The sequence below is a fragment of the Lycium ferocissimum genome, chromosome 9 (assembly GCF_029784015.1).
Source record: "Lycium ferocissimum isolate CSIRO_LF1 chromosome 9, AGI_CSIRO_Lferr_CH_V1, whole genome shotgun sequence".
Classification (NCBI taxonomy): domain Eukaryota; kingdom Viridiplantae; phylum Streptophyta; class Magnoliopsida; order Solanales; family Solanaceae; genus Lycium; species Lycium ferocissimum.
The window spans coordinates 42,354,085-42,380,216 of record NC_081350.1 but is presented as its reverse complement, the minus strand read 5'-3'; the positions used below and the strand labels follow the sequence as shown (position 1 = coordinate 42,380,216).

The window sequence follows — 26,132 nt, the reverse complement described above, 5'->3', positions numbered from 1 at the left end:
TCATTATTCTGGAGTTGTAAATTTCATAAGTGAAACTTCAGAATAATGTATAGTAATTTTACTCGTAAACTTTGGAACTCTTGAATAGTGGCTATTTTTTAAAAAAAATAGGCCAATATATGTTATTTCTGTGATTACATCTTGTCACGTTAGTCCAACGAGCTAAAATTCACCTTTAAAAGTAATATGATGAACTTTTTGGGAGACAAACTTAGTGCATTAACAGGGAAAAAATTTAACTAGATGCATAAGAAAATGCCGTTTGCGCAAATCTCCAAATTATCCATTAACCCCACTAATTTGGATTTACATTAGATAAATTCGCTAAAGGAATAGAATACTTTGTTTCGATCCCAATAATTGAAACTCAAGTCTTCTGGTTAAAAGCGAAGGAGTCCCGTCCATTCAACTATACCGTGAGATATAGTAGTTGACTTTTGAAGTTCTTAACTAGACTAAAAGTAAATTTCAAGACTAGAAAAAAGAAGGAAAAAAAAAAAAGTTACTACTACAAGAAAACCATATTTTCTCAAGGTGATTTTCCATGTAAGAAGCCACATAGAAAGCTTACTTTCTTTGACCATTTAAAATTCTAACTTTATATATATTCTCATTTTCTTGTAGTACAAAAGAAGGACAAAAATCAAAAAGCTTTCTTGTTTTTGTTTTTCGTCAAAACAAAAAGTATAGTTTTAAAATTTCCATAACTTTGAATTGATCAACTATTAGTTCAAACTTGAAACTCACGTAAGTTATAAAAATCAACTCACAAATTCCAACTTTTTTCTTTTCCATTTTTTCCATTCACATTTCAAGAAAATTCTCAGTAAACTTAGATAGCTGTCTGCTATTTACTATACAATTTCCATTCCACGTGCTACACCAAAGTTAGACGAACTCTTTGACTCAATCTTTTTAAATTCTTTTTTTCTGCAAATCCACGCTTTAAGCTTTTTTTCATTTTTATATATAAGTACACAAAGGGGTAGTTAGTCATATTCATAGACATCTTTGTGGTGCAGTTGACAAAAAACAAACAAAGAAGTTGAGATTTTTCTCTTTACAACTTTTAGATATTTGAGGTAATTTTCTTTTTCCAGTCTTTCTTTGTTAGTTTGATATTATTTCAGGACATTTTTTTTTTTTTTTTTGGTTTTGGCTTTGTGTTCGAGTTTAAGGTTCTTAGCACTGAACACATTGTGTTTCTTGAAATTATCGGTTCATAATTTAATACTTGTTGAGATTCTAGAGTTTCTTTACACAGATATACTTATGTTTCGTGTCGAAAATACTGGGTTTTTTGCCTTTTGTTTGGATGAACATTAGTTCAATTTTGTATAGCATGCTAAGTTTTGACCAAAAGTTTGATAATTTAGCCCAGGAAATTAAAATAGTAGAGGTTTTTGCTTCTCAGTAGAGTTAGGAAGAGAAAGTTTTTAATAGTTTTCCAAATATATGTGTAAAGATTACTAAAGGTTCAAGAGATATTAGATTTGAACTCATAATTTTAATTGTACAATAAGTTCAGTGCTAAAAACTCAAAGGTCGAACCTGTTACAATCCCGGATCTGTCTTAGATGATAGGCTTTAGTTCAATTTTGTATACAAGGCTACTTTTTTTTTTTTGACAAAAAAGTTTGATAATTTAGCTCAAGAACTTGAAATAATGGAAGTTTCTGTTTCTAAGTAGAGTTAGTAAGAGAAAATATGTAGATGATGACTAGTATATTTGCTAGTAGTAATAGTTTTCTATTTTTAGTTCTTTCTTTTAGATAACTTTGGCTTAATGAATTTCATTTGTCATACAAATTTGCAGGTTAAAAGGCTTTTTAGTATCTTGCTAAAAACTTGGGAGATGACTGTGCGATCGAATAGTTTTAAAGGAACACATGTGGAAACTATAATCCAATCGAATGATGTCGATAAGATGACAAGGAAGAATTCGATAATCTTAAGTAACTGTGAACCAAAAAAACTGAAGTTAGCGACAACTCTATCATTCAAAAATTTGGTTCAAGACTTAAATTTATCAGAATGGAATGAACCAAAGAAAAGAGAAACAGCTTCATTACCTGAGCCTGCGATTCTGTTTTCTCCACGACCTGTTAGCGAGCTCAATGCTGCTGCTGTTAAGCTTCAAAAAGTGTATAAGAGTTATAGGACAAGAAGAAATCTTGCAGATTGTGCTGTTGTAGTTGAAGAACTATGGTATGTGGTCTGAACTATTTTTAATAAATTGAATCTTGATTTAAATATAATGTCACTGTTATATTGTTCGGTTTATTGAAGTGGTTGTGTTGTATATATATGTGTGTAGGTGGAAGGCTTTGGATTTTGCAGCTCTCAAAAGGAGTTCTGTTTCTTTCTTCAATGTGGAGAAACCGGAAACTGCTGTATCCCGGTGGGCTAGAGCGCGTACAAGAGCGGCCAAAGTTGGTAAAGGATTGTCAAAAGATGAAAAGGCTCAAAAACTTGCTCTGCAGCATTGGCTAGAAGCTGTAAGTTCTTGATTATTTTTTTCGAAATCTTGAATTATAATTAGTCATTTTATTCTTGAAGAGTTCCAATGATCATGAAACTGATTGTTTATTTATTCTAATGATGTGTAGATTGATCCACGACACCGGTATGGGCACAACTTACACTTCTACTATGATATATGGTTTGAAAGTGAAAGCTCTCAACCTTTCTTCTACTGGTGAGTGTTCATTCGAAGATTTTGAACCTGTATTATATGAATAAATACCTTTAGTAAATGTACCTGTAAGTGGAAATATGTTGTAGCTGACATTTTACATTATCAATTTTTGCCTTGAAGGTTGGATGTTGGAGACGGAAAAGAAATAAATCTCGAGAAGTGTCCAAGGACCAATCTGCAACATCAATGCATCAAATATCTTGGACCGGTAAGTCCAGATTTTGCAAATGTTACCACAAAAATGTTTTATGTTAACTGAACAAATGGATCCATTTAGTTCTTATTAACTAAATTGATTCTCTTTTTACTATTTCAGAACGAACGCGAATCATATGAAGTAGTTATTCAGGACGGTAAACTCGTCTATAAACAAAGCGGTGTCTTTGTTGAGACAGTAGAAGGTTCAAAGTGGATTTTTGTTCTTAGCACAACAAGAACACTGTATGTTGGAAAAAAGAAAAAAGGTGTGTTTCAACATTCGAGTTTTCTATCGGGTGGTGCCACCACTGCTGCTGGAAGACTCGTTGCTCATGGTGGTATTTTGAAGGTAATTATCGGTCTACTATATAAATACACAATGGATCTCTGCATATCTATGGATTTTCGAGATTTGTTTACTTATCTTCTCCTTTGTTTTCTGCAGGCTATTTGGCCATACAGTGGCCACTATCACCCTACAGAAGAGAATTTCAGGGAATTCATCAGTTTCCTCGAGGAGCACAACGTAGATCTTACAAATGTTAAGGTAATTGTTCAAATTTGTGTCTTGTAGCCTGTTTGGCCAAACTTCTGGGAAGCAAAAACTGCTTATTTTAGATAGTTGATGTGTTTGACCAAGCTTTTAGGGAAAAAAAGTGTTTTGAGTAGTAGCAGAAGTTGTTTTTCAAAACATGAAAATAGCATCTTTTTCCTGGAAGCAGTTTTGGAACTTTGGCCAAGCACGAATTTGCTGTTCTAATATTGGCAAAAGTGTTTTTCCAATTGATTAGCTAAATACAAGCTGCACCTCTCCAAAAACACTTTTTTTCGAAGATTACTTCTGACAAAAAACACTTTTCAAAATAAACAGATTTTGGAAGGCCAATTGGCAAACATGCTATTGAACATGCATCCTCATGGCTTAAAATGTTATAGTGAAATGTCCAAGAGAAATACATTGCTAACAAAATTCTTTTTTTCCTTTTCTTTTCAGAGATGTTCTGTTGACGACGATGAGCATTCGTATAGAGTTAACAATGAGGGCTCGAATCTTTCTGTTGCTAAAAAATCACCAAAGAGAAGCACTTCTGATGCAAATGATCAAACAGAGGAGAAAGGAGTCACAACTACCGATGCTGATCGCGAAGACAAGAAACAAGAAGATACTGTCAATAACAAGACACAATCATCCTTTAGCTTTGCTAAACGTTTGTCTCGTAAATGGTCAACAGGACACGGACCTCGCATTGGCTGTGTTAGGGAGTACCCAGCAGAACTACAATTCCGAGCACTCGAACAAGTTAAATTGTCACCACGGGTGGCTAATGGAGGTTCCAACATGTATGGCCCGATCCCCTCACCAAGGCCCAGCCCGAAGATTCATCTTTCTCCTAGGATTGCATATATGGGAATACCTAGTCCAAGGACACCTATTTCAGCAGCTAACTAAAGCAACATTTCACATTTGCACCAGCTGACTTTGGACTACAGACAGAAGAAGTAGATGCAACAAACTAACTAGAAATCTTTATTTATTCTTTCCTTCGTATTTGATTAATTTTTACAAGATGCATGGCTTCATTGAGCCTAATCATCGATCTTTTTCAAAGTTTAGCCTCATTTGTAAATTGAAGGATGGCTTTGATTAACATTTATCAAATTTTTTTTCATATTTTTTGCTCAAATGAATTGAAGTTGAGTTGATAGCTTTCTATTAGTAGCAAAGTTTCAATGTCCAATCTTGTAATTCTCTGCCTCAAGCATAAATAAGAAACAAAACAAATTACTCCATTTAGTTTCAACTAAAGGCGGAAGGAGGATATATCAGACCTGGAGGTCCGTTAACAGGATAAGGGTATAATTAAACCTGTTTGTTAACAGCAAGGGTAAATATGCACCAAAAAACCAACAGAGGGAATTTTATCCTATTTCCATTAGTCCAGGGGCAGTTTTAGCCCTTTCATGTTTTCTTTCCGGTCACTTTGTTGAGTTTCATTGACTCTAAAAATGTAAGGAACCAAAAGTTGGACTGTTGAATTATCTTTCTTCCTGGTCGAGCTAAACACCATGGAATGTACCAGAAATGAAAGTGTCCTTTTCTTGTTTTTTTCCTTTTTTCCCTTCATTTTATGAGTTGCATAGTTTGTGCCAATCAGCCAACCTAAAAATCAATTATATATGTTCAATTTCAAGTTAGTTGGGGTCGATTATATGAATTCTTTTTCTATTTTAATTCAGCGTTGTTCAGGTGCATATCATTTTAATACTCAATTCTACCTCTTAAATTCTCGACAACTATCATTCAAAACTTATAACATTTCTCTTTCCCTAACTTTTCAACACCAGACAAGTGTTATCACTAAGCAGAGTCCTGTGTTTTTATTAAGCAATTAATATTCTGGCTTTAAATTCTTGAGTCCTTACCAGTTACCATGATTCCTATCTACCCTGGACAACACTTTCTATGTTTCGTCTTCCTAGGACAAATCCAGTCAAAAAGTGGACCTATCTAGTCAAGTTCTTTTTTTTTTTTTTTTTGTGTGTACGCGTATTCAGTTCAGCGTTGTCTAGGTCATTTCAATACTCAATTCAACCTCTTAAATTCTCGTCAAGTAATTTCGCTACCCTAAAGACAGTTAGAGTTATGCCGCCGTTTACCAGAACTTTCATTCAAAACTTACCACACTTTCTCGTTCTGACTTTTTAACACCGGACAAGTTTTACGCTTAGCAAATTCCCGTGTTTTTCATTAAACAATGGCTTATGTGCCGCGAACTTCTTCTCATACATTTAACATTCTCAGTCAATTCCTCCTTTTCCTAGATTGCTTTGATTTGCTTTTCTTTGAGCCGAGGGTCTATTGGACATAACCTCTCTACCTCCCACGGTAGAGGTAACGTCTGCGTATACTCTATCCTTCCCACACCTCACTTTGTGAGATTACTCTGAGTATGTTATTGTTGTTGTTATTCAGTTCCGCCTTAAAAATTCTTCAGTCCTTACCAATTAGCATGATTCGTACCTACCTGGACAACACTTTCTATTTCTTGTCTTCCTAGGACAAATCCAGTCAAAAAGTGGACCAATCTAGTCAAGAATTTTTTGGTGTGCTCGCATTCTATTTTGACTTAAATAACTTTGAATGAGATTAATGTCAGGCATCAAATTCTCCTCAAACTGCTCTGCACGATATATATAGAGGTATTTAATATGTACGTATATCTGAGTTTCCTATTCTTGAACAAGAACAATAATTAATGGCTCTTAATTTTCATTACCTTGTTGGATTATTTAAGGAACTAAATCAGCAAATTGTGAGCAAATATGTCAAATCTCACTCAACCACACTCATCAAAGTCATCAAGTCAATGGCACCCAGAAGCCACTAGTAAATTTGTAAATACTCCTTCCATAGCAAATTAGGTGTCATGCTATGTAATCCTGAACTTTCATCTTGCTGTGAGGGTTTGAATCCCCACGTTATAATCCTCTTCCTCATCTCTCCTTTCCCTACCCCTCTATGTATTAAAGATTTTTTTTTTTATTTTAAAAAAGTTGTCATGCTTTGCGTCTCGAAGGTCAAACTATGTGAATTTTGACTGATATTTCAAAATATGTTTTTTCATCAAATTGAAATGAGAAAAATTGCAACTTCTAGTATTTTTGATATAGTTTGTACAGATTTTTGCAAAATGTTAAATTGATTTAATTCAATTTAGTTTCGAAGATTAATTAAATTGACTCTTAAAAAACGAAATATAACAACTTATTTGGAAGGAGGGAGTAATAGTTTAGCTATGAGTTCGAAAAAGAATGGTTTGGCTAAGAGTATTTGCAATTACTAAACTTGAATATTTGAGCTTAAATTGAAATATCGAAATACTCTTTACGTTTAACTTCCACACACTTTATTCATCCCAAATGAACTGCTATCAAATCCAAAACACAATTTTCACAAATAGTTTATTCAACTTCAACTACAATTTTTTTTTCCCAGTATCAATTCATCTATTGTATGAACACTTACTAAATTCTGGACATGTCTCACCTCCAGCGATATATTAATTGTGTACACTTCTCTTTAATCCAACGAAAGCTCTTTTTTACCTTTCCTTCAACTGTGTAAACTTTATAACTAGCAACTCTCTTTTTCCTTTGCAACTCTGGGTCAATATTGAAGCTCCAGTTCTTCGAAGTTGACACATTTGTTGACTTTGATTTCTTGAATTTGACTTCTTTGAACATCTCCATATTCTGGTTATTGTTAGACACATATGAAATAGTACTGTTGCATCTGAGTTTGTGAATTCCACTTTGGTTGACATGAGTTCCACTAGCAACATAAGTGAAATTTTCTAGTTGGAGTCTTGACTCGTTATATGAATTGGATCTCAAGTCTTCCATATTGCAGAAGCATAAATTTTTTGAATTTCTTCGACCTATTGTTTAAATGTGGACTTAGTTTTGAGTTCTCTAGGAGTTATTATCCAGTCAATTACCATTGGTTTTATCTATTTTTGGTCACGTCAACTGTAATGATGGTATTTCCAAGGTGGAGGAAGAAGTTAAATGAGAAAATTATTTCGTGCCTCTATAACTGAAACGTCGTGAGACGAGACTTTTTTTTATTTCATAAAAAGGAGCAAGACCCTGATAACCTTGATAAACACTTCTGTTAATTTGAACTTTGATAGAACACATTTTATTGTTTTTCCTTACAGTCGAAACTTTGCAGTGTAATATCTAATCTCATAAAAACATTAACAAACAAAACATGATAAATTTGAATACTCATGTTCTCCTGTCGTTTTATAAGTCTTCATAAGCAGCTACATTAATCAATTTATGATGCAAAAGAGTAGTAGCAATAATACGTACGCCCGTGTAATAAACATGTACGACAAGAAGTGTGTGTAAACCATATATCGACCATTGTGCATGTGACATAAGAAAGGGAAATTTCGAAGACTAACAGCAAGGTTTACCGTTGCGAGACTTTCTATCTTGAGCTATTACATTTACCTCAACCAAGAATGATATACATACAGATAAAAAATTAAATTAAGGAAAGGATAAGCTGGTTAAGCAGATCTAGAATGGCAAGAAAGTGTTCATACTTGATATGGAAGCTTTGTCATTAGGCTGTTGGTTTTTTCTTGAGGTCTAGAGGCTGAAATAACCTTCATAGAAGGTGGTTAAGGTCCTGGATGCTTTTAGGTTGTACTTCATTTCGTTGGTATGGTAATACTACACAGTTTATTGCCAAAACAGAATGATATACATTTCTGTAATATTAATAGAAAGATACAACACAACTATACAAAGCAAAAATTCTGTTCAATTCCCCCGTGTTACATTCAAAGCAGAATTTTCTCCTTTTCAGCATGATAAGTAAACCATCAGGAATTCCTTGTCAATAGGAATTGAAGCAGTTGTTACTGATGTCCGTCTAGGAGACTAGCTTAGCACTTAAGACGGTTCAAATTAAAGATGGAACACTCTTTCGTCCAACAAAATAGTCTGCGATGAAGCTTAACTTGCACTACCATTTCTGTTCATCACATCGTGGTAATACAAAAGCACGCACATTGGTTGACCAACAATGCAGAAAATGCACCAGAATGTCATGTTGCCCACCTGAAACAGTTCCCATATTATAAATGTCGTATCTTTGATCGATTTTTTACACAAATATACCAGTAAAAAGAGAATAAATCATATTAAGGTCATGACATCAAGGCGGAAAGACATACATTTGAGTTTTTGAACTTGTTTTGCAAGAAGTTCGTGAATATGACCAAGGGAACCTGCTCAGAGAAAAACATCACAACATGTCAATACTTGTACCGTCAATGAAGACACAAGTCCCTCGCTCGAGTGTTACTATTTTATGACTAGAGCTCCTTTCTAATTTTATCTATCTATATATATATATATATATATTATACACACACACATGTTAAAACCGTTACCTGAAACATGATTCCTAGGAACGCCCAAAACTTGAATAGCCGACAAGGAACAGCAATACACAGCTGTAGATAACAAAACAAGTCATCTAAAGCCAGTCATTTTATTGAGGCATAATTGTAGTTGTTTGTTTTTATAGGCTGTATATAACCACACTTGGTGTAAAATATAAGATGGATGGGAACAGAAACCATATACCTCGTGGAAAACAGCAGATATAAAGAAAGAAATCACCATTGCAACTCCCTGCACCAAGAATCAAGTGGCAATTAAGCTATCATTAAAATAAGGTCTAGTATACAAATTGTAAGGTCAAAACTTCTTAAAAGTATAAAATGGAAAAAGCATCCGAAGCAGCAAACCGGTGCTTTTATACTTAAAATCAAACTATCTGACAGATGAAAATAATGACATGAAAGATATGAAGCAAAATGTCGACCCAAAAAAGAACTTCATCAGGTCGAATCTCAAATGTAATCTTCCGGGTTTTAAATTAGAAATTGGGTAATTAGAGAAACCATCTAGGATGAGAGGTTAAAGCACTATTAGTATTCATGTTTTGTGACAAAGAGCAGTGTAAATACACAATCAAGTAAGTGCATACAGATTGCTGCACAGCCAGATAATGAATATTAACGTGTCAACTTCCATATTGACTATATTTTAAGATACTAATTGCGCACAAAAGATGAGAAATTAAGCAGACAGAAGATAATTCCAAATCAAATTAGAATCTAGAATGAAGAGAACTCCGAAAGTACCTTAGGTATGCCATTCCTTAAGCATGGGAAATAAATGTGACGAACCATCCACTTATGTACAGGCTGCAATTGTCACCGACGCTTGTGTTACTAATGTCCAAAAAAATGTTTCACAAAGACCAAACCAAACCGAAACAAGTGCATACAAAGACAATTTATCCCTCTATACCAGTTTCCCCTGGATAAGAATTGCATCTACCAACAGTGGAGCATCTAGACATAGTAATATTATGTGTCCAGAAAATACCAGGTTAAGGTTATTCACTTATCTGGAGATTTGAACAATCTCTATTGTCCCATTTCAATCTTGTGCTTAAGTGTTTGGTTTACCTTTCAGCTTTGAAATATAATCTTAAAGTTCACTTTTGAAACTGTTTACATTTGTTTTGAAAATCATAGAGAATATCTAGGACTTGAATCAGCTGTTTAATTTATAAAATCCAGACCTTTTTACTAAATACTCTTCAATTTATAGTGAACAGTAATGCTATCTAACAATTTCCACACTTATCAATGTGACTGTTATCCCTCCTCTACTATCTTTTTTCATGTATCCTACATTTATTTATTACATATCACACCAATTTTCAACAACTTTTTCTAGCTACATGCAGAAATTAGACAAGGATACAAATTTATGTCATCTTCATAGTTAAACGGCAGATCATTCTGCTAAAGCTTATATTAAGTAACTCACTACGGCCATGAAAGTAATTCCTATTGGCCTGAGGCTTATAAGGAATCACATTTTATCAGGAAAGGTAAAAGTGAGAAAAAGGACCAGAGAGCTGGAAAAGCAAACATTTTCCAATCATCACATTTACTGAAAGAACCACTCTCAAGCAAGAAAAGACCATTTTCGTCCTGCCTCAGCAGACATGGTACGCACACAAGCAAGTATTCTTAATGTGCTCACGGGCCACATATGTGCATAGCCATATATGGAAACACTCTTTTACCAACATACTCGGTGGCCAAATAAGTGCATAACCCAACACAACACCCCACCCCCACCCTGCCTCGGGTTCTCGTCTTGCAAGATTATTCCGGACTACCACTTTCATCCTTCATTGGTGTCCAACCGTTCAAGTCTTCTCAAGAGCAGACAACTGGAAACAGGGAAGACGTCTCTTATAATAGGTTCACATATGCCCAAAATCAAGCTAGACACTATGACATCCACTTGTCCTACGCAAAATTTACCCAATGCCAACCTGAGCAATCCGAACATGACGAAAATAGAAGCTGTAACGCCATTTATCACAAGACTGAAACATCAATAGCCTTCTGAAAGTTCCAGTTCTAGGTAACGAAGACAAACGCATACTTTTTGCACGCATAAAAAAATTAGGCTATGACATAAAAAACAGGTAAAATTACTCACCATATTCCAGAGTCTCCAATACTGATATCAGCAGCCACAATGGTGCAACCCCAAAAAAGAAATAAATGAGAAACCAGCTCTGAAATTGTTGGGATGCAGAAGCAAAAAAGAAACAAGGCAGTGTGATATTCTAATCTACCTCATCAATAGTTTTTGCATTCCACCAATCTTTGTAGAACTCCCGATCCCCAAATCGCAGAAGTTCCGCAAGTATATTTAGCCTACAAAGAGATGTACAATGTAAATAGAGCTCATTCTGTTGCAGTAAGTTCTGCAAGCCTATTTCGCTTAGAAAGAGATGTATTATGTAAATAAAACTCATTATGTAGCAATGCTCGAACACATAATCCATAAATGAAATGATCCATAATTTAGTAGTTATTCAGATATAACAGAATAACTCCTGGTGTTTCCTCCTGAAATGCGAAGCTTCTCATAATCTAACACGAGATTCATTACTAGGAGTACAGAAAACAGATAAACTCTTGTCCCAATGAAGTCTTTATGGACTTCATAGATTCGATCTTGATCCAAAATGGGCTCTATAGATTCACCATGGTGATATCATGAACTGGACTGGATGGATGGATTACTTTTATTTTACTACAACAACAACAACATACCCAGTTGAATCCCACAATGTGGGGTCTGAGGAGGGTAAAGTGTACGCAGACCTTGCCCCCAACTTGGAAGGTAGGGAGGTTGTTTCAAAACCTTGATAGAAGATGAAATAATAACCTTGAATCTCATAAAAGCAGTTACATCACTAACATAAAAACACAAAAGTTAGTGCAAACATTTTGGCCTTTGACGAAGAAAACATAATTCCAAAACCCGATTGGGTATGAGTTCTAATGCGAATCAACAATCTTAATAATTAGCATTATTCACAACTTAAATGCACACTCATCTTTTGCAGGAAATTTTTTCTCCAGTCTTATAGTATACCTATTCAAACTTCAGCTTTGGCATTTAACAGGCAGCTACCGATGTGTTGGTCTTTGGTTAGATCTCAAGGAGGAAGATAACGTTACTGAATAAAAATCATCCAGGCCCATTAAGCACCTCCCATCCCATTTTGCACCTTCTGGTCTCCAGTTTTTCTCCCCTTCTACAGCTCTACTCGGTACTCGTAGCAGTTACATAATCCAGTTCAAGTATAATGTGATTTGCTCTTAAAATGGTTAATAAGTGACACAGAATATTTTAGATAAATATATTTTAAATGAAAAACTGGAAAGCATGATGACGAATACAGAGCAAAAATATTCCTAACACTTGTTTTACTATAAAATATAAATACCTCGCAAATAAGATTGGAACATCCAAAATATGGCAAGAAAGCCACTACAAATAAATTTCATAAGCATACTAAACTTGTATCAAATTTAGAGGACATACCAAAGATGGAAAAGGCAGTAGAACATGCAGAGCCAGACATATAAAGTTGGAACCGAAAGCCTCAATACCCTCTCGATCGCATATAAAAGGTCCCCTTTCAACGGGTGTTGTGAGCTTTGCACAATTGGGTTAATATACTGCATTAAGATGCAAAGGTTAATATAATTTACTTTGCCAGGGAGTGAAGGCACATTGAACTATCAAGCTAAAAAGAAGTTACCTGTTCAATCATAAATCCCATGAGTCCTGTAAAAATTACCAGCTTGATGAGTTGGCGCGCCAGCCAACCCTTCCGAATGCATTCGGAGCGAGGATAGCTAAGCTTCAGAAACAGAATAAACATAACCAAAAACTAATGAGTTGATGAAACAAACAGTTGAGAGAGTTGGTAAAAAAGTTAATAAATTTTTCGTTCTAAATTACTGATGATAATTGATTTGCAATTACTATGAAAGGAATGGGACTACAATCCACTGGGAAAATACTGGAGGGGCCTCAATTGTAGTATTCACGAACTGTAGCCCCATTGCATCTTTGCAGACTACATTCAATTATTACACAGTATGAAATACAAGTACTTGCAAACATAAGCAGATCTGTTATCTGTATATAAAAAAAAAGTATACTGATCTGCTTACGTTCGCTTGTAGTGTATTTCATACACCTCCATAAGAAAATCTGCACGTGACTGGAAAATGTCCAAAGACCATAGCAATATTTGATGCTCCAATTTAATCTTTCTAGTAAAATTTGAAGTTTTAACATCCAATTGCTTCACCATTTAACGTGCATGAGAATACTTAAGGGCAGGACATGCTTCAGAGTACAAACTTGAAGAGGAAAAATGGTCTAAAGCATAGTCTCCCTAATTATTAGCAGAGAGACAATTCTGGAAACAGTTCTACATGCCACTAAAATCACATGGAAGGTAGTAGTATCAAAATACCTACAATCTCTTTAAAATTCGTGCAGACTCGGCAGAAAACAGAACATAATTGAATTTTTCAAACATCGAACTAAATTGCTTGACAGAGTTATCTATATGAAATCTTGGTGAATCTAGAGAAACAAACATGCTGATCTGTAATGCACTTGTAGTGAGTACTCTTCCAGGGGATGAAATCACTGACAACAACTTCGGAAGGGTCAACTGATCCTACCTGATAACATAATGTAGGAGCAACCATGAAGTAAGCCAAACTCTTGAAACTAACATTGTAAGAGTAGTTGATTTCTGACTTTTCACCCTGAAAACAATTAAAATTTTATATTTGAGACATCATCTCAGATGAGCAAAATACCGGCAAGAGTACCAGAGTTCAAATAGAAAAGTTGGTTTGTCTAGAAAATTTTCCGGAGAGGCCTTAATCAAGATCAGATTTTCTGGATCCACAACAAAGAAATAAACTAGTCATACCTTATCCACAGACTTCGCAAGCTGTCTCATATCATAACTTGTATGTGCATAAGAAACCAGTTTCATCCACACAATGCAAACAAACAGCATCAGTGTGTTACCCGATAGGAAAGCAGAATCACACCTGTGAAAGTTAAAAATCCTTTGACTCAGTAATTTTTTAATGTATATTAGCAAGAAAATAGAGTTTGGAAACATATTTAAGATTCTCTCCTCATTATTTAAATTTCAACTGAGTTTACTAGCGGCTCTCATACCCAGTGTAATCAAAGGCAAGAGATTAGAAAAGCACCAAGCTCCTATCAGACGTTAGGCAATCGCTAGCTATAGTGTAGAAAAGAGCAATGAAGAAAAAATAAAATTATGTACATGTAACGGACAATTCATATTTCTACGCACAATCATGTCAATTAAATGGACGAAAGAGTTAAAAAGCTGCAATTCGTCGAAATATATGAAGTAAAACCATGTCAATTTAAGTTCAACAATGAAATCTCTGAATTGGCAATGATTCACTTGTGCCCTTGTCCATATGGACATCGTGGCATGCAACATATTTCTAGTTCAGATCAATGATTAATTTTCTTTTACTACCTTCCTAATTTTCTAGTCTAATTCATCTATAAAGTTTCGTTCACAATCCACATACGCAACAGGTTAATATTTAAAATGGATCTCTTAACCGAAAATCCAACTTAGAAATCAAATTAGTTCACAAGCAACAACTTATAAAACTCAGATAATAGTGGCATCTAACATTCACCATTTCTACCATAACAATGCCTAAATGTTACAACACATACACACATACCGCCAGTGAAGTCTGGCTTAGCACCTTCTTAGGATGATGTATTTATCAAAGTTTCGTGACGACAGCATTAGAAGTTGAGAACAAACCTGAGGATGACCAAAACCGGATACAGAATGGCAGCTGTTGTTATAATTATGTGAAGAGTGACAACTGCCTGCAAGATCAGTTAGAAAAGTTACTTGCTAAACTTAAAGTCAAACAACAATAAAAGGTAACATCAGTTCAAAGAGTGCGAACACCAGACAAGTCACAAGAGCCAGAATTATTCCGGTGTAAACCTTCTTGACGACTGTGACTATTCAGTCCATGTCTGAGCAGTCACTTTTCATGATATGAAGGATTAACATAAGAGGAAGGGAAGAAAATAAGAGGTTACTCTGACTTACATGTTCAGTCATATACTTCTTCTGTGCCAGCTTCTCAACAAGAAAAGCAGCGAGAGGGAAAATTGGGAGACTAAGACTGCAAGCACGTCAAAAAAATTTAATATTTTATTTCGGCACAGTCAGCATAAAATCCAGATAGGAAAAGACCTTAAGAACACTACCAGCACAACAGAAGTGGCCAATCTCTTACGGACGTTGAACTACTCCAGAAGCCTGACCCAATTAACCAGCCATACTGCAACAGTAGTCAAGAGACTGTCATGTACAACATGAATACTGAGAATCCTCTGAATATAGTCATATCTTATAGCGCTATTGCTGCTAAAACGTCACAGGGATTAGCGACAGCAATTAGGCAAGTTGGGCAGGTTCAAACGGGATGAAGCTTCCACCTTTTAGGCCCGTTACGCCCCACTTGCTTTTTTCCCATGATAATATGTCTTCTCACGTTGTCCCTCTCCACCTTCCCCCGCCAACTTTTCTGACATTTTTCTATTTTTAAAAATCCCTAAAATTCATGATTCTGATTGCAAGTGACAAGTTCTCATTCCATCAGATTCTTCCAAAACCCATTCTCCCCACTTCCCTTTCCAGATTTTCATAGTAACTAGTTGGATTTTGACACCACAATCGTCCAGCAACAGCATAGCACTTTGGGAAGAAGGTGAAGCTGATATTTTATCAAATTTCATTTTTCCCAGTAGATCTAAGGGTGGAAATTCTCCAAGACTTCCACGAACATAGCATCCTGAAATCGTGATATGGGTTCCTCACTAAATGTTTAATCAAATATGTATTCATCAACATGCAATGAAAACACGTAGGGCCTCAGAGAACATACGCTATGATTTCTTTCAATTGTTTTTTAATAAAAACATTAAAATTCTAAGCTATTTCACTTTGTTCGTCCAGTCACATTGCCACCCCTAAGAGGGATAGTTTGATGCACTAAATATGAACCATACATTGGGAAGGTTTCCACTGCCTAGCCAAATGGAACAGAGGACTGACATTAGAGAAAGAAATGTACCTTCATCAAATTTTCGATAATCAGCCTGCCGTTTACAGCAATAAGCACCACTATACAGAGATTGAGTAGGCCAGCATGACTCTACAACAAGATGCACAAACTAAATTAGAAAAAAGAGATCTAAAACCACTTATTTATAGAAAACTCAGACTAACTATGCTAAATATCACTCGCAAGACACCTGAAATGCAACTCCAAATAACACAAATTTAAGATTCTACACCAGAAGTTAACTTCCACTGTCTTGGTTAGTTTATGAAATATTAGTAAACACTTATAATGTAATAAGACAGTATATGCCAACTCTATTCACGCCAAGTCACCTACTGTTTTTCCACCCATAAATTAAGCACAGTACATAGGCATACAACATTATAAATTCAACTGCCAGCAAAAGCTCCTGTTTGTAATCAAACCAAATGTCGCATCAACTAATCATCTATTCCACATATCTTGTCCTCAAAATCATAGCTACTGGGCTTCAATTTAAATGACATCTTCCTCCATCATGCAGGGTCGTTACCCACCCTTTTAACAAAATTTCTTTGCTCTCTGATAACGGTAACAATAGCTGTTATTAAGATGCTCATTGGCAGCGACTGGCGTACCTTTTGGGTAATCCTAGAGTAATCGTTTTGACACCCAAAAGAACTTGGACAAAGAAACGAGAACAAAATATAGGTTTCTGAGATTTTGATTTAAAGGCCTTGCTTCATGAGATCAAATTGAGTACACTCAAGGTAGTTTGCAGCTCCCAGCAATAGCAAGCCTGCTGACACCACTATAAATTTCCAACTAATATGGAGGTAGTTATTGCTTGAAGTACATATGTAAAAAAAAAAAAAAAAAAAAAATTAAAAAAAAACAAAATATTTCCATTGGTGCACACTTTATCCTTTCTAGTAGAAAATTTCATCCTTGCAAAAGTTTTCTCTGAACAAGTTGGCTTCTGTCGCACACCCAACTGCGACTCATAATACCATATTACTCCTTTTTCACCTGATTACTCAGCATTATGGTACTCCGATACTTACTAGAACCTAACACATATTTTATTTAAAATGTGGGAAGATATTCTTAAGAATTTTGGAGCTAGAGGTTAGAAGACAACAGGAGTCTGCTGAACGGAACCACTATCTTTTTCTGAATCCCAAATCAACAACCAATCACATAGCTAAAAGATTTCAATCCTTGCTTAGCGAGTGGTGTAATGAACAAAACGATCAGAAAGTACCTCATATTCAGAACTTACATCCCATTCTAACTTTGACTTTTCCCTATTTACTCCTTCCATTTCACTTTGTTTGACAGTAGTTCCTTGTTAGTTCATTCCAAAAAGAGAACCACATACCTATATTTCCTTGATGAGAAGCTTTTACAACCACATAAATGCAATGACATGTTTTAGACCATAAGTTTCAAAAATCTTTCTTATATAGTAAACTGTGTCAAATAAATTATGACAAAGAAAGTGAAACAAAGGGAGTACTACCTTTTAATGGCCTTCCTTTAGTTGAATTCAACCAAAAAAAAAAGAGTTAATGGTCAAAACACACCTGAATATCACTTTTTTGCAAGTTTCACACCCCAATTATGAGTTGTTCCCTTTTCCTATCTTACCTATCACCATCTATATATTAAAACAAACCTCGAAGCTGATGAGGCTAACTACCGGTTGTTCCCTTTTCCTACATGAACTATCACCATCTACTCAACCTAGGTGTTTTTTAATACATAGATGATGATAGTTCAAGCAGGAAAAGGGAGGAAAAGGGAACAACTGATACTTAGGGTGTGAAACTCGCGAAAAAGTGCTAGTTTCAAGTGTGTTAGTTCAGGTAGGAAAAGGGAACAATGGATAGTTCGCTTAATCTGCTTCGAGGTGTGTTTTAATACAAAGATGGTGATAGTTCAGGTCGAAAAAAGGAATAGTTGATAATTAAGGTGTAAATCTCGCGAAAAAGAGATAGTGCATACTTTTGACCATTATCTCTAAAAATAACCTCATATTCAAAACATACATGCCATTATAACTTTGATTTTATCCTATTGTACTCCTTTCGTCCCACATTACTTATCCACTTTTCTTTTACAAGCCTTTTAAGAAATAATAAATAAAAGAGTACTTTTACAACATTACCCTTATCTCTATCCAATAAATTATTCTCTAATCAATATTGATTACTTTAGAAAACAATTAATGTTAAGGGCAAAGTAGAAAAAACTTAATTAATTCTATCTAGATTTTATAAATGGATAAAGTATTCTAGGACGGATATTTATAGTAAGGGAAAAGGGTAAAAAATGCCCCTCTACTTTGGGAAAAAAGCTAAAAATATCCCCATTACAAATTTGTGGCTCCAGATGTAGACTTGGGAATAAGTTGGTAGCATATGCATTTTTTATTTAGTTGAGTTGGATTTAAATAGAGCGGGTTTAAAAATAAAATTGGGTTATGTTGAAGACTTTCGTTAAGACAGGGGTATATTTGAAACCTTTAATGTTTTATCCAAATTTGTAATGGAATATATTTTAGTTCTTTTCCGAAAGTACAGCGGCATTTTTGACCCTTTATGTTATAGTAATATGGACAACTAATACGGGACGAAGGGAGTAATTAAGAAGACGAGCATATACCTGTTTAAAAATAGCAGCAGAGCTAAGAGGACTTTCTTTATTTCTCCGATGAGCTGGCGCTGACGCTCTATAAGCATACTTCAACGGCGTCGTTTCATTTGCTTTTTCAACCTTCTCCTTTCCATCACTAGGCATCGTATCCAATCCTACGCTTCCACGTGGATCATTGACGTCACTAGTTACATCATCCGAGCTACTAGAAGCTTCCTCTACAGCTTTAGCATCACTGCCACGTCGTCTTCGGAGATTGTTGTTATCGTCGCTTGATGACGTAAGACTCTCCGGCAATCCATTGATCGCCATCAATCGATCGCTTTACCAAATCACTAGAAAGTAATGAAACTTTCCACAAATTAATTAATTCTCGTGAAAAAATTACTCTACTCCGAAATAGAATCGAATTAAACTTGAAATGAGAAAAAGAAAAGAAACAATAGCGATTTTTTCTTTTTCCTCAATTGGAGGTATAAAAGGCTGAATCTCAATGGATCGTGTCAGCAAGGCCACCCTGCAACTTACAATAAGTAACGAATTATTGTGTCAAGAGGATATGGAGATAATTAACGTGTGCTGAAAAAGGCGGTTTTCTAGATATGAATATTCTACTTCTGGTTGTACGTACGCGTTTTGTTAATATATACTGTTAAAAGGCATATACGGCGGGATGGGTATGTGGAGCCACTTCACGCGAGAGCCGTTGGAAGTTTCACATGGGCAACTCCAGAACAAAGTCACAAACCCCTCCTGGAAGGCTTTTTTTGCGCGGAGTGCCCTTCTTTTGGGTGGTCTTTAAATTTCTCCTTTCCATCTTTAAATTACGCCTCACATCACTTTAATTTTTCTTATCCAATTTTACGCTTCCACGTAAAATCATGACGGTCGAAGTTAACTCAAGCATAAATTAAAAAAAATCGCAAGATAAGGTTTGGGTCGCGAGCTGGACCGCAGATACTTTTGTTAAGGAATTACAAATTTTAGCATCACATGCCTTATGGGTAGATTTAGTATAAGTATCGGATAACTTTGATAATTCCTTCACAAATATGTCGCTACTGATGACGTAAAGACATTTCCGGCGGCTCCGAATTATCAAGCCATCAATCGATCGCTTTACGAAATCACATAAGGATAAGTAATGAAACTTTCCACAAATTAATTAATTCTCGTGAAAAAATTACTCTAAGAGATAAATAGAATAAATTAAACTTGCGAATTTTTTTTTTAAAATTTTGATTTGCGCGTGGGTTCGAACACGGAACCTATGAAGTTTTAGCCGAAGGGTAAAATTTAAAAATTTCAAATATGAGGGGCAAAATTTAAAAGCAAGGCTACTCTGCCACTTAAGAATCGCGGGTCGCTTTTGTCAATTAACTAGATGTCAATGCAGGATAAATGATTATAACGTATTATATAATCAAATATCTTGTGCTGAAAAATGGTCATTTTGCCACTCGTCAATAGTTTCATTTATGCCATCGAACTGGTTGTAAAACCATGTACGCCATTTTTCAATAAAGTCGATTTTACAATACCAGATATGACACGTGGCCTTCAATTAGAGGTCCGTCTCATTTAATTAAACCAACACAAATTAAATCCTAAATTAAACTAAAACCCGACCCACCTGTTGGTGTTTGGTTTAATTAAACGCATGGACCTCTAATCGGAGGTCAAGTGTCATATCCGGTATTCGTAAAAACCCCGTTAATGAAAAATGGCATGGATGAACCATTTCGATAGTTCGATGGCATAAATGAGTCAAACTATTGACGCTAGATAAATGAGCCATTTCCGATAGTTCGATGGCATATTTGAGCCTCTTCCTTATATATATGTAGTTGTATTTGGATAGTGATAATATATATATATATATATATATATATATATATATATATACACGAAGTATGAGTTTTGTGCTTCATATCTAAAATTTTATTATATTCATGTTTGCTACAAAAATTCATTAATACTTTTTAAAAGAGAAGACTTGTTTAAAAAAAAATTATTTTCTTCTCTTTGAAATAAAAAAATAGCAATATTTAAGCATCAATTGATACTTTCAATTTTAATTCGATTAATTTAAAGGTGTAAAATACTTATTATTTTTTATCAAATTTTGATTTGGATAATTCTAGTTCAAATTATTAAATTAATTTTACATGTTTAAAATGAAACAAAGTAGAAATTGATTTTCTATTTAAACGAAGAAATGTATTTTTTAATTTTTGGTAAATATTTTCGGTTTAGTTCATTTTACTTGTCATGTTGTCTTTTGCATGGTTTTTTAAGGAAACGTGAATTAGAATTATAATTTGACTAATTTACCTTATTCATTATTTGATCTCCATTTGATATTAATCTCTTTTCACATTTATTAGAGTAAGAATAAAAATGAAAAAGTAATTAAATTCTATCTTATTTTAAAATATAAATATTTTAAGTATATTTATTTTAGTAATCATAACAAATAAATATTTTAAGTATATTTATTTTAATAATTATAACAAATAAATGACATGGCGGAATAAAGAAATACAAAGCAATTAAATATCTAAATTAGATCTCAAAGCTAATATAAGAAAAGAAAGGAAATTGTATGTATTTGCCTACTAAACCTTTTGAAGAAAAACAATAATATGTCCATGTTTTTTGTTGTGCAATAATTTCGTTTCTTTCATTACAATGGGTTAATACGTACGTAAAGAATGAATCTACTATTATTAACTTGATGGGGATACTTTAATTACATGAGTATTGTTTGATTTTTTAATATATGGGGTTTTTTTTTTTTTTTTTTTTTTAATATGGAGTCCACTTTTTTTTTCGTAGTTTGGAGAGGGTGGGGTCCACCTTTTTTTTAATGAGTTTGGAGAGGGGTGGGTCCACTTTTTCCTTTTTTTTTTTTTTAACTATATGTAAGCATTTTTTTTAAGAGGATCGACGATTAACGGTAAACCGATGCTTCTATATAGTAGAAAAATAGAAATATAATAAAGTATTTCTATCTACTTTTTAAAAGAGTTGGTAATATAAAGTATAAAATGTCATTTTTTCTCTTAAATAAAAAAGTTGACCAAAAGGACGGATGACGATCTTGCTTATAAACCGCTCTTCTATATATAGTAGTAAAGTAATATATATATTGTTCAAAACACGATTAATATAACATTATAGTTTGTCGTCCGTATCCAAAACTTTATTATATTAGTGTTTGCTACGAATACAAAGTTGGCAAAAATTTATTAATAGACTTATTTAAAAGTTTAGAAACCATTTTCCTCTCTCCGTATAAAACAATAAAGAATATTTAAGATCGTATTTGATACTTTGAATTTTAATTCGATTAATTTAAAGGTATAAAATATTCTATTGTTAATGTATGTAGATTGGGCCTAAACAATACCTATTATTTTTTATCAAATTTTGATTTGGATAATTCTAATTCAAATTATTATATTAATTTTACATGTTTAAAATGAAACAAAATAGAAATTTGATTTTCTATTTAAATGAAGAACTACTATTTTTTAATTTTTGGTAAATATTTTTGGTTTAACTCATTTTAATTGTCATGTTTTCTTTTGCACGATTTTTTAAGGAAACGTCAATTAGAATTATAATTTCACTAATTTACCTTATTAATTATTTGATCTCCATTTAATATTATTTTTTCTTTTATGACATTAATCTCTTTTCACATCTATTAGAGTAAGGAAAAATGAAAAAGTAATTAAATTCTATCTTATTTTAATATATAAGTATTTTAAGTCTATTTCATAATAATTTTATTCTTCCGCATTAATGGATTGATCTGCATTGCAAGCAATGAATCCATCATTATTGATTTAATGATATACTTTGAAAATTACATAAATATTGTTTGATTTTTTAATATGGGCTGCACTTTTTTTTTTTTGACATTGTTTGTTTTTTTATTATGGGATTCATTTTTTTTATATCGCTTTCGATTTTGTTAATATTTAGCCCACTTTTTTTTCGTGAGTTTGGTGATGGTGGGTTCCATTTTTTTTTTTTTTTTTAATATTGGTTAGTGTTTAGTTGGGGCCCACACTTTTTTAAAAAAAAAAATATTGGTTGATGTTTAATTGGCGCCCACACCGTTTTTTTTTTTTTTTTTTTAGTGGAAAACGGACGACGAAGCATGGGTGCAAACCCATGCTTCTATATAGTTTCAATTAAATAAGAATGCATAAAATGTAGTACTCCCTCTGTCCTTAGTAGGCGTTTAGAAAAAAAAAAATTACTTTTTTTTTGGAATTTTCAAAGTTGGAGTTGTGTTTGGTCATAGTTTTTGTAAATAATATTTAGTTGTTGATATGTATTTTTTCTAAAAAACATGAAAATATGTATTTTTTCTAAAAAACATGAAATATGATTTATACCTTCAATATCTAAAAACAATTAATAAACATAACCAGTGCGAAAAATATAATAATTATACTTGAGATCAGCTTATAAAGTGCTCAAAACTTATGGTTTATTTCCATCAAAATGCTGCTACTGGGAGGCTTACTGGTGTACACAAAAAATATAGCATCTCTAAATATGATTTTATTGCAAAATTCCCACCTACTTCTTTTCTTTCAGAGGCTTTTTAGCGCATGATGTTCAATATTGTTGGAGTGGAGAGCAACTGAGATTTTTATGGCCAAACACAATAAAGTGAAAAAAATGAAAAAAAAAAAAAGGTTCTGGAAAAAAGTGAATAATTCTCATGGCCAAACGGGTTTTTAAAGATGTATTTTTTCGCCAAATTAATATGAGAAATGTAGTTTTTAAATATATAAATTTTTATATTTAATTATGGAGTTAATCTAATTCCCTATAGCTTCAAAGTTTTTACTTTCAAAAAGCAAAAGATATCACATAAATTTGGATAAGGGGATTAAAGCGTTTGGTCCGTCCTTTGTTGTATAAGGAAAGAATAATGGCATAACAACTCCTTAAATTTGTCAATAAATTTTATTTAGACACTTAAATTATGATTTATTTCAATTGAGTACATGAACACATCATAAAGTATATGTCTATTAGATATTTTCGGTAGCAATTTTGAGAAAATCTTTCTGTGTGTTCTCAAGTGTCCATTACGTAGATAAATTAACCACTTAAAATGTGTCACCTTCTTTATATCAACATAGAATTGTTTGTATAACTAATTGGAGGTTTGGTTTGCCATATTGGCCCTGTAAGGAAATATTTAATGTCAGAATTAAGTTGCGCGTACAACTAAATAGGGTGTTAACTGATCAATAACCCAACCGTAAAATATGTCTGTTGATTTGTTAGTATCGATTTATCGGATTAACGGTTGGGGAATAGTTTAAATTTTCTAGTAAAGGCTTAACGACCCGGGGTGTGGTTTACTCATTTTCCTTATCTTTTTAGCCGTTAACCTGTTAAGAATTATAACATTAATATCGGAAAAGGGCCTAAAATACCCTTGAACTACTGAATTTGGTGCAAAAATACCCTCCATCCACCTTTGGGGCCTAAAATACCCTTGATGTTAAACTTTGGGTCCTAAAATACCCCTAACGTTAACCTTTGGGGCCTAAAATACTCTTATTTTTAATGGACCCATTTCATTTATTACGTGGCACCCTTTGATTGGTTGACAATTTAGTTAACTTAAACTAATTAATCTCCCCATCTAACCCGATCCAACAAATAAAACCCGACCCGCCCCAATTAAATCCCCATTCCACCATATTAAAAAAAACATACAAACCCAGGTCATTACAAACCATATAAAAAAAAAACCACGAACCCATTCCATTACAAATCGTGAATTATGGTGCTTCAATTATGATGGTTCATTTTTTATCTAAATTATTTATAATTTTCGGCATTTCACTCTGCATATCAACTGTATTCTTGGCCGGCTTTGTTATTTATGTGACTCTGATATATATATATTTTTGCTGATGATACCGCATCACCCAAAATTATGTGAATTTCCAGTTCCATGACTTTTATCTTCATCTTCTGTTACTGCTTATGATGAGTTGTGATATTATGAAGCCAATTACCATACCTGTGTACCATATGAAGTAAGGTTTTAGTAAACGTTATGAATACGGACATTACTGAGCTTAACATGTCAAAATTTGAGTAGAAATTATGGTTTGTTCTCTTTGAGTTCACGATTTGTAATGAAATGGGTTCGTGAATTTTTTTGATATGGTTTATAATGACCTGGGTTCGTATGTTTTTTTTGATACGGTGAAATGGGGATTTAATTGGGGCGGGTCGAGTTTTATTTGTTGGATCGGGTTAAATGGGGGGATTAATTAGTTTAAGTTAATTAAATTGTCAACCAATCAAAGGGTGCCACGTAATAAATGAAATGAGTCCGTTAAAAATAAGGGTATTTTAGGCCCCAAAGGTTAACATCGGGGGTATTTTAGGCCCCGAAGGTTAACGTCAAGGGTATTTTAGGCCCCAAAGGTGGATGGAGGGTATTTTTACGAAATTCAATAGTTCAAGGGTATTTTATGCCCTTTTCCGCATTAATATTTATACCAGTATGTTTCTAAACTTCTAGTTGTATTCTGGTTTCTAGACTGGAAATATATGGTTGTTTTAAAGAAAGTGCAAAGGGTATGTGCTCGATGTCTAAGATTTTGTCAACTTTGATCTATGTTGCTTGATGCTCTAATACGCTCCACGAACTATTGACTTGCATCAAATTTTATTAATCAAGTATTGCAACATGTGTAAAGTTGATCAAATTGAAAATTTCTAGCGATTGATGTTCAAGTGTTCTTCTTGCTGCATATGCTTGCATGCACTATTACCTTTTTCTTACTCTCTTGTGAGACAAAATTTGATTACAGTTTTTAACGTTCCATTTCAGGTTAGAAGTATGTTGATATACTTTGTTGATTAACAAATAAATCAGTGCTGACCGATCGATAACCGCTAAACCCAACCGATACCTTATTGGAGTTGGAGGTTAGTGGATTAGTATATTTAAAATCGTTAAGTCCAAATATCTAAAGGCAAACGAAATATTCATGAGTAAGTAATTCACGTAAAATTATTTTTCATTAATAATTTTCACATAATAATCATCTCATTACTAAAGAAGATACACTTATGAATTAATATATATAAATTCCCTTCATTATAAATTCATACGTAGAGCGGATTTAGAGTGTTAGGTGGGGGTTTGCGGGAACCCACCGACTTTTACGGGAATTTTGTATTTGTATTGAGAAATATAGTAATAAGTACATCTATATAAATTGTGATTTGGAAACCCATTATGTACCGATATATTCTAACACTTACTTCGATTTTCATATACGTAAATATATATATATTTTTTATAAAAAAAAATTTTTTTAAAAAATATTTTTTATATATATTTTTTAAATAAAGTGTCAATGGTTGATCGAGTAATAGAAATGAAC

General features: G+C 33.6%; 3 protein-coding genes across 3 annotated transcripts in view; 2 read left to right on the top strand and 1 right to left on the bottom strand.

Moving 5' to 3' along the window:
* The window catches only part of LOC132030917 (translation machinery-associated protein 22-like), a 102,319-nt gene that overhangs the window by 68,076 nt on the left and 8,111 nt on the right, over positions 1-26,132 (top strand). The window lies entirely within an intron of this gene.
* LOC132030913 (IQ domain-containing protein IQM1-like) lies at positions 662-4,608 on the top strand. The gene is made up of 8 exons (XM_059420704.1): positions 662-1,082; positions 1,817-2,208; positions 2,318-2,498; positions 2,610-2,698; positions 2,819-2,906; positions 3,015-3,245; positions 3,342-3,443; positions 3,891-4,608. The coding sequence occupies exons 2-8, from the start codon at positions 1,856-1,858 to the stop codon at positions 4,344-4,346; spliced, it is 1,500 nt and encodes a 499-aa protein (XP_059276687.1). The 5' UTR covers positions 662-1,082; positions 1,817-1,855; the 3' UTR covers positions 4,347-4,608.
* Positions 7,872-19,140, bottom strand: LOC132030911 (diacylglycerol O-acyltransferase 1). The gene is made up of 16 exons (XM_059420703.1): positions 18,694-19,140; positions 16,057-16,137; positions 15,188-15,261; positions 15,027-15,102; positions 14,727-14,794; positions 13,830-13,953; positions 13,573-13,659; positions 12,633-12,734; positions 12,413-12,549; positions 11,151-11,232; positions 11,012-11,032; positions 9,628-9,690; positions 9,065-9,112; positions 8,869-8,931; positions 8,650-8,703; positions 7,872-8,533 (listed from the first exon to the last, which is right to left on the bottom strand). Exons 1-16 carry the CDS (start codon positions 18,994-18,996, stop codon positions 8,429-8,431), a joined length of 1,488 nt encoding a protein of 495 aa, XP_059276686.1. The 5' UTR covers positions 18,997-19,140; the 3' UTR covers positions 7,872-8,428.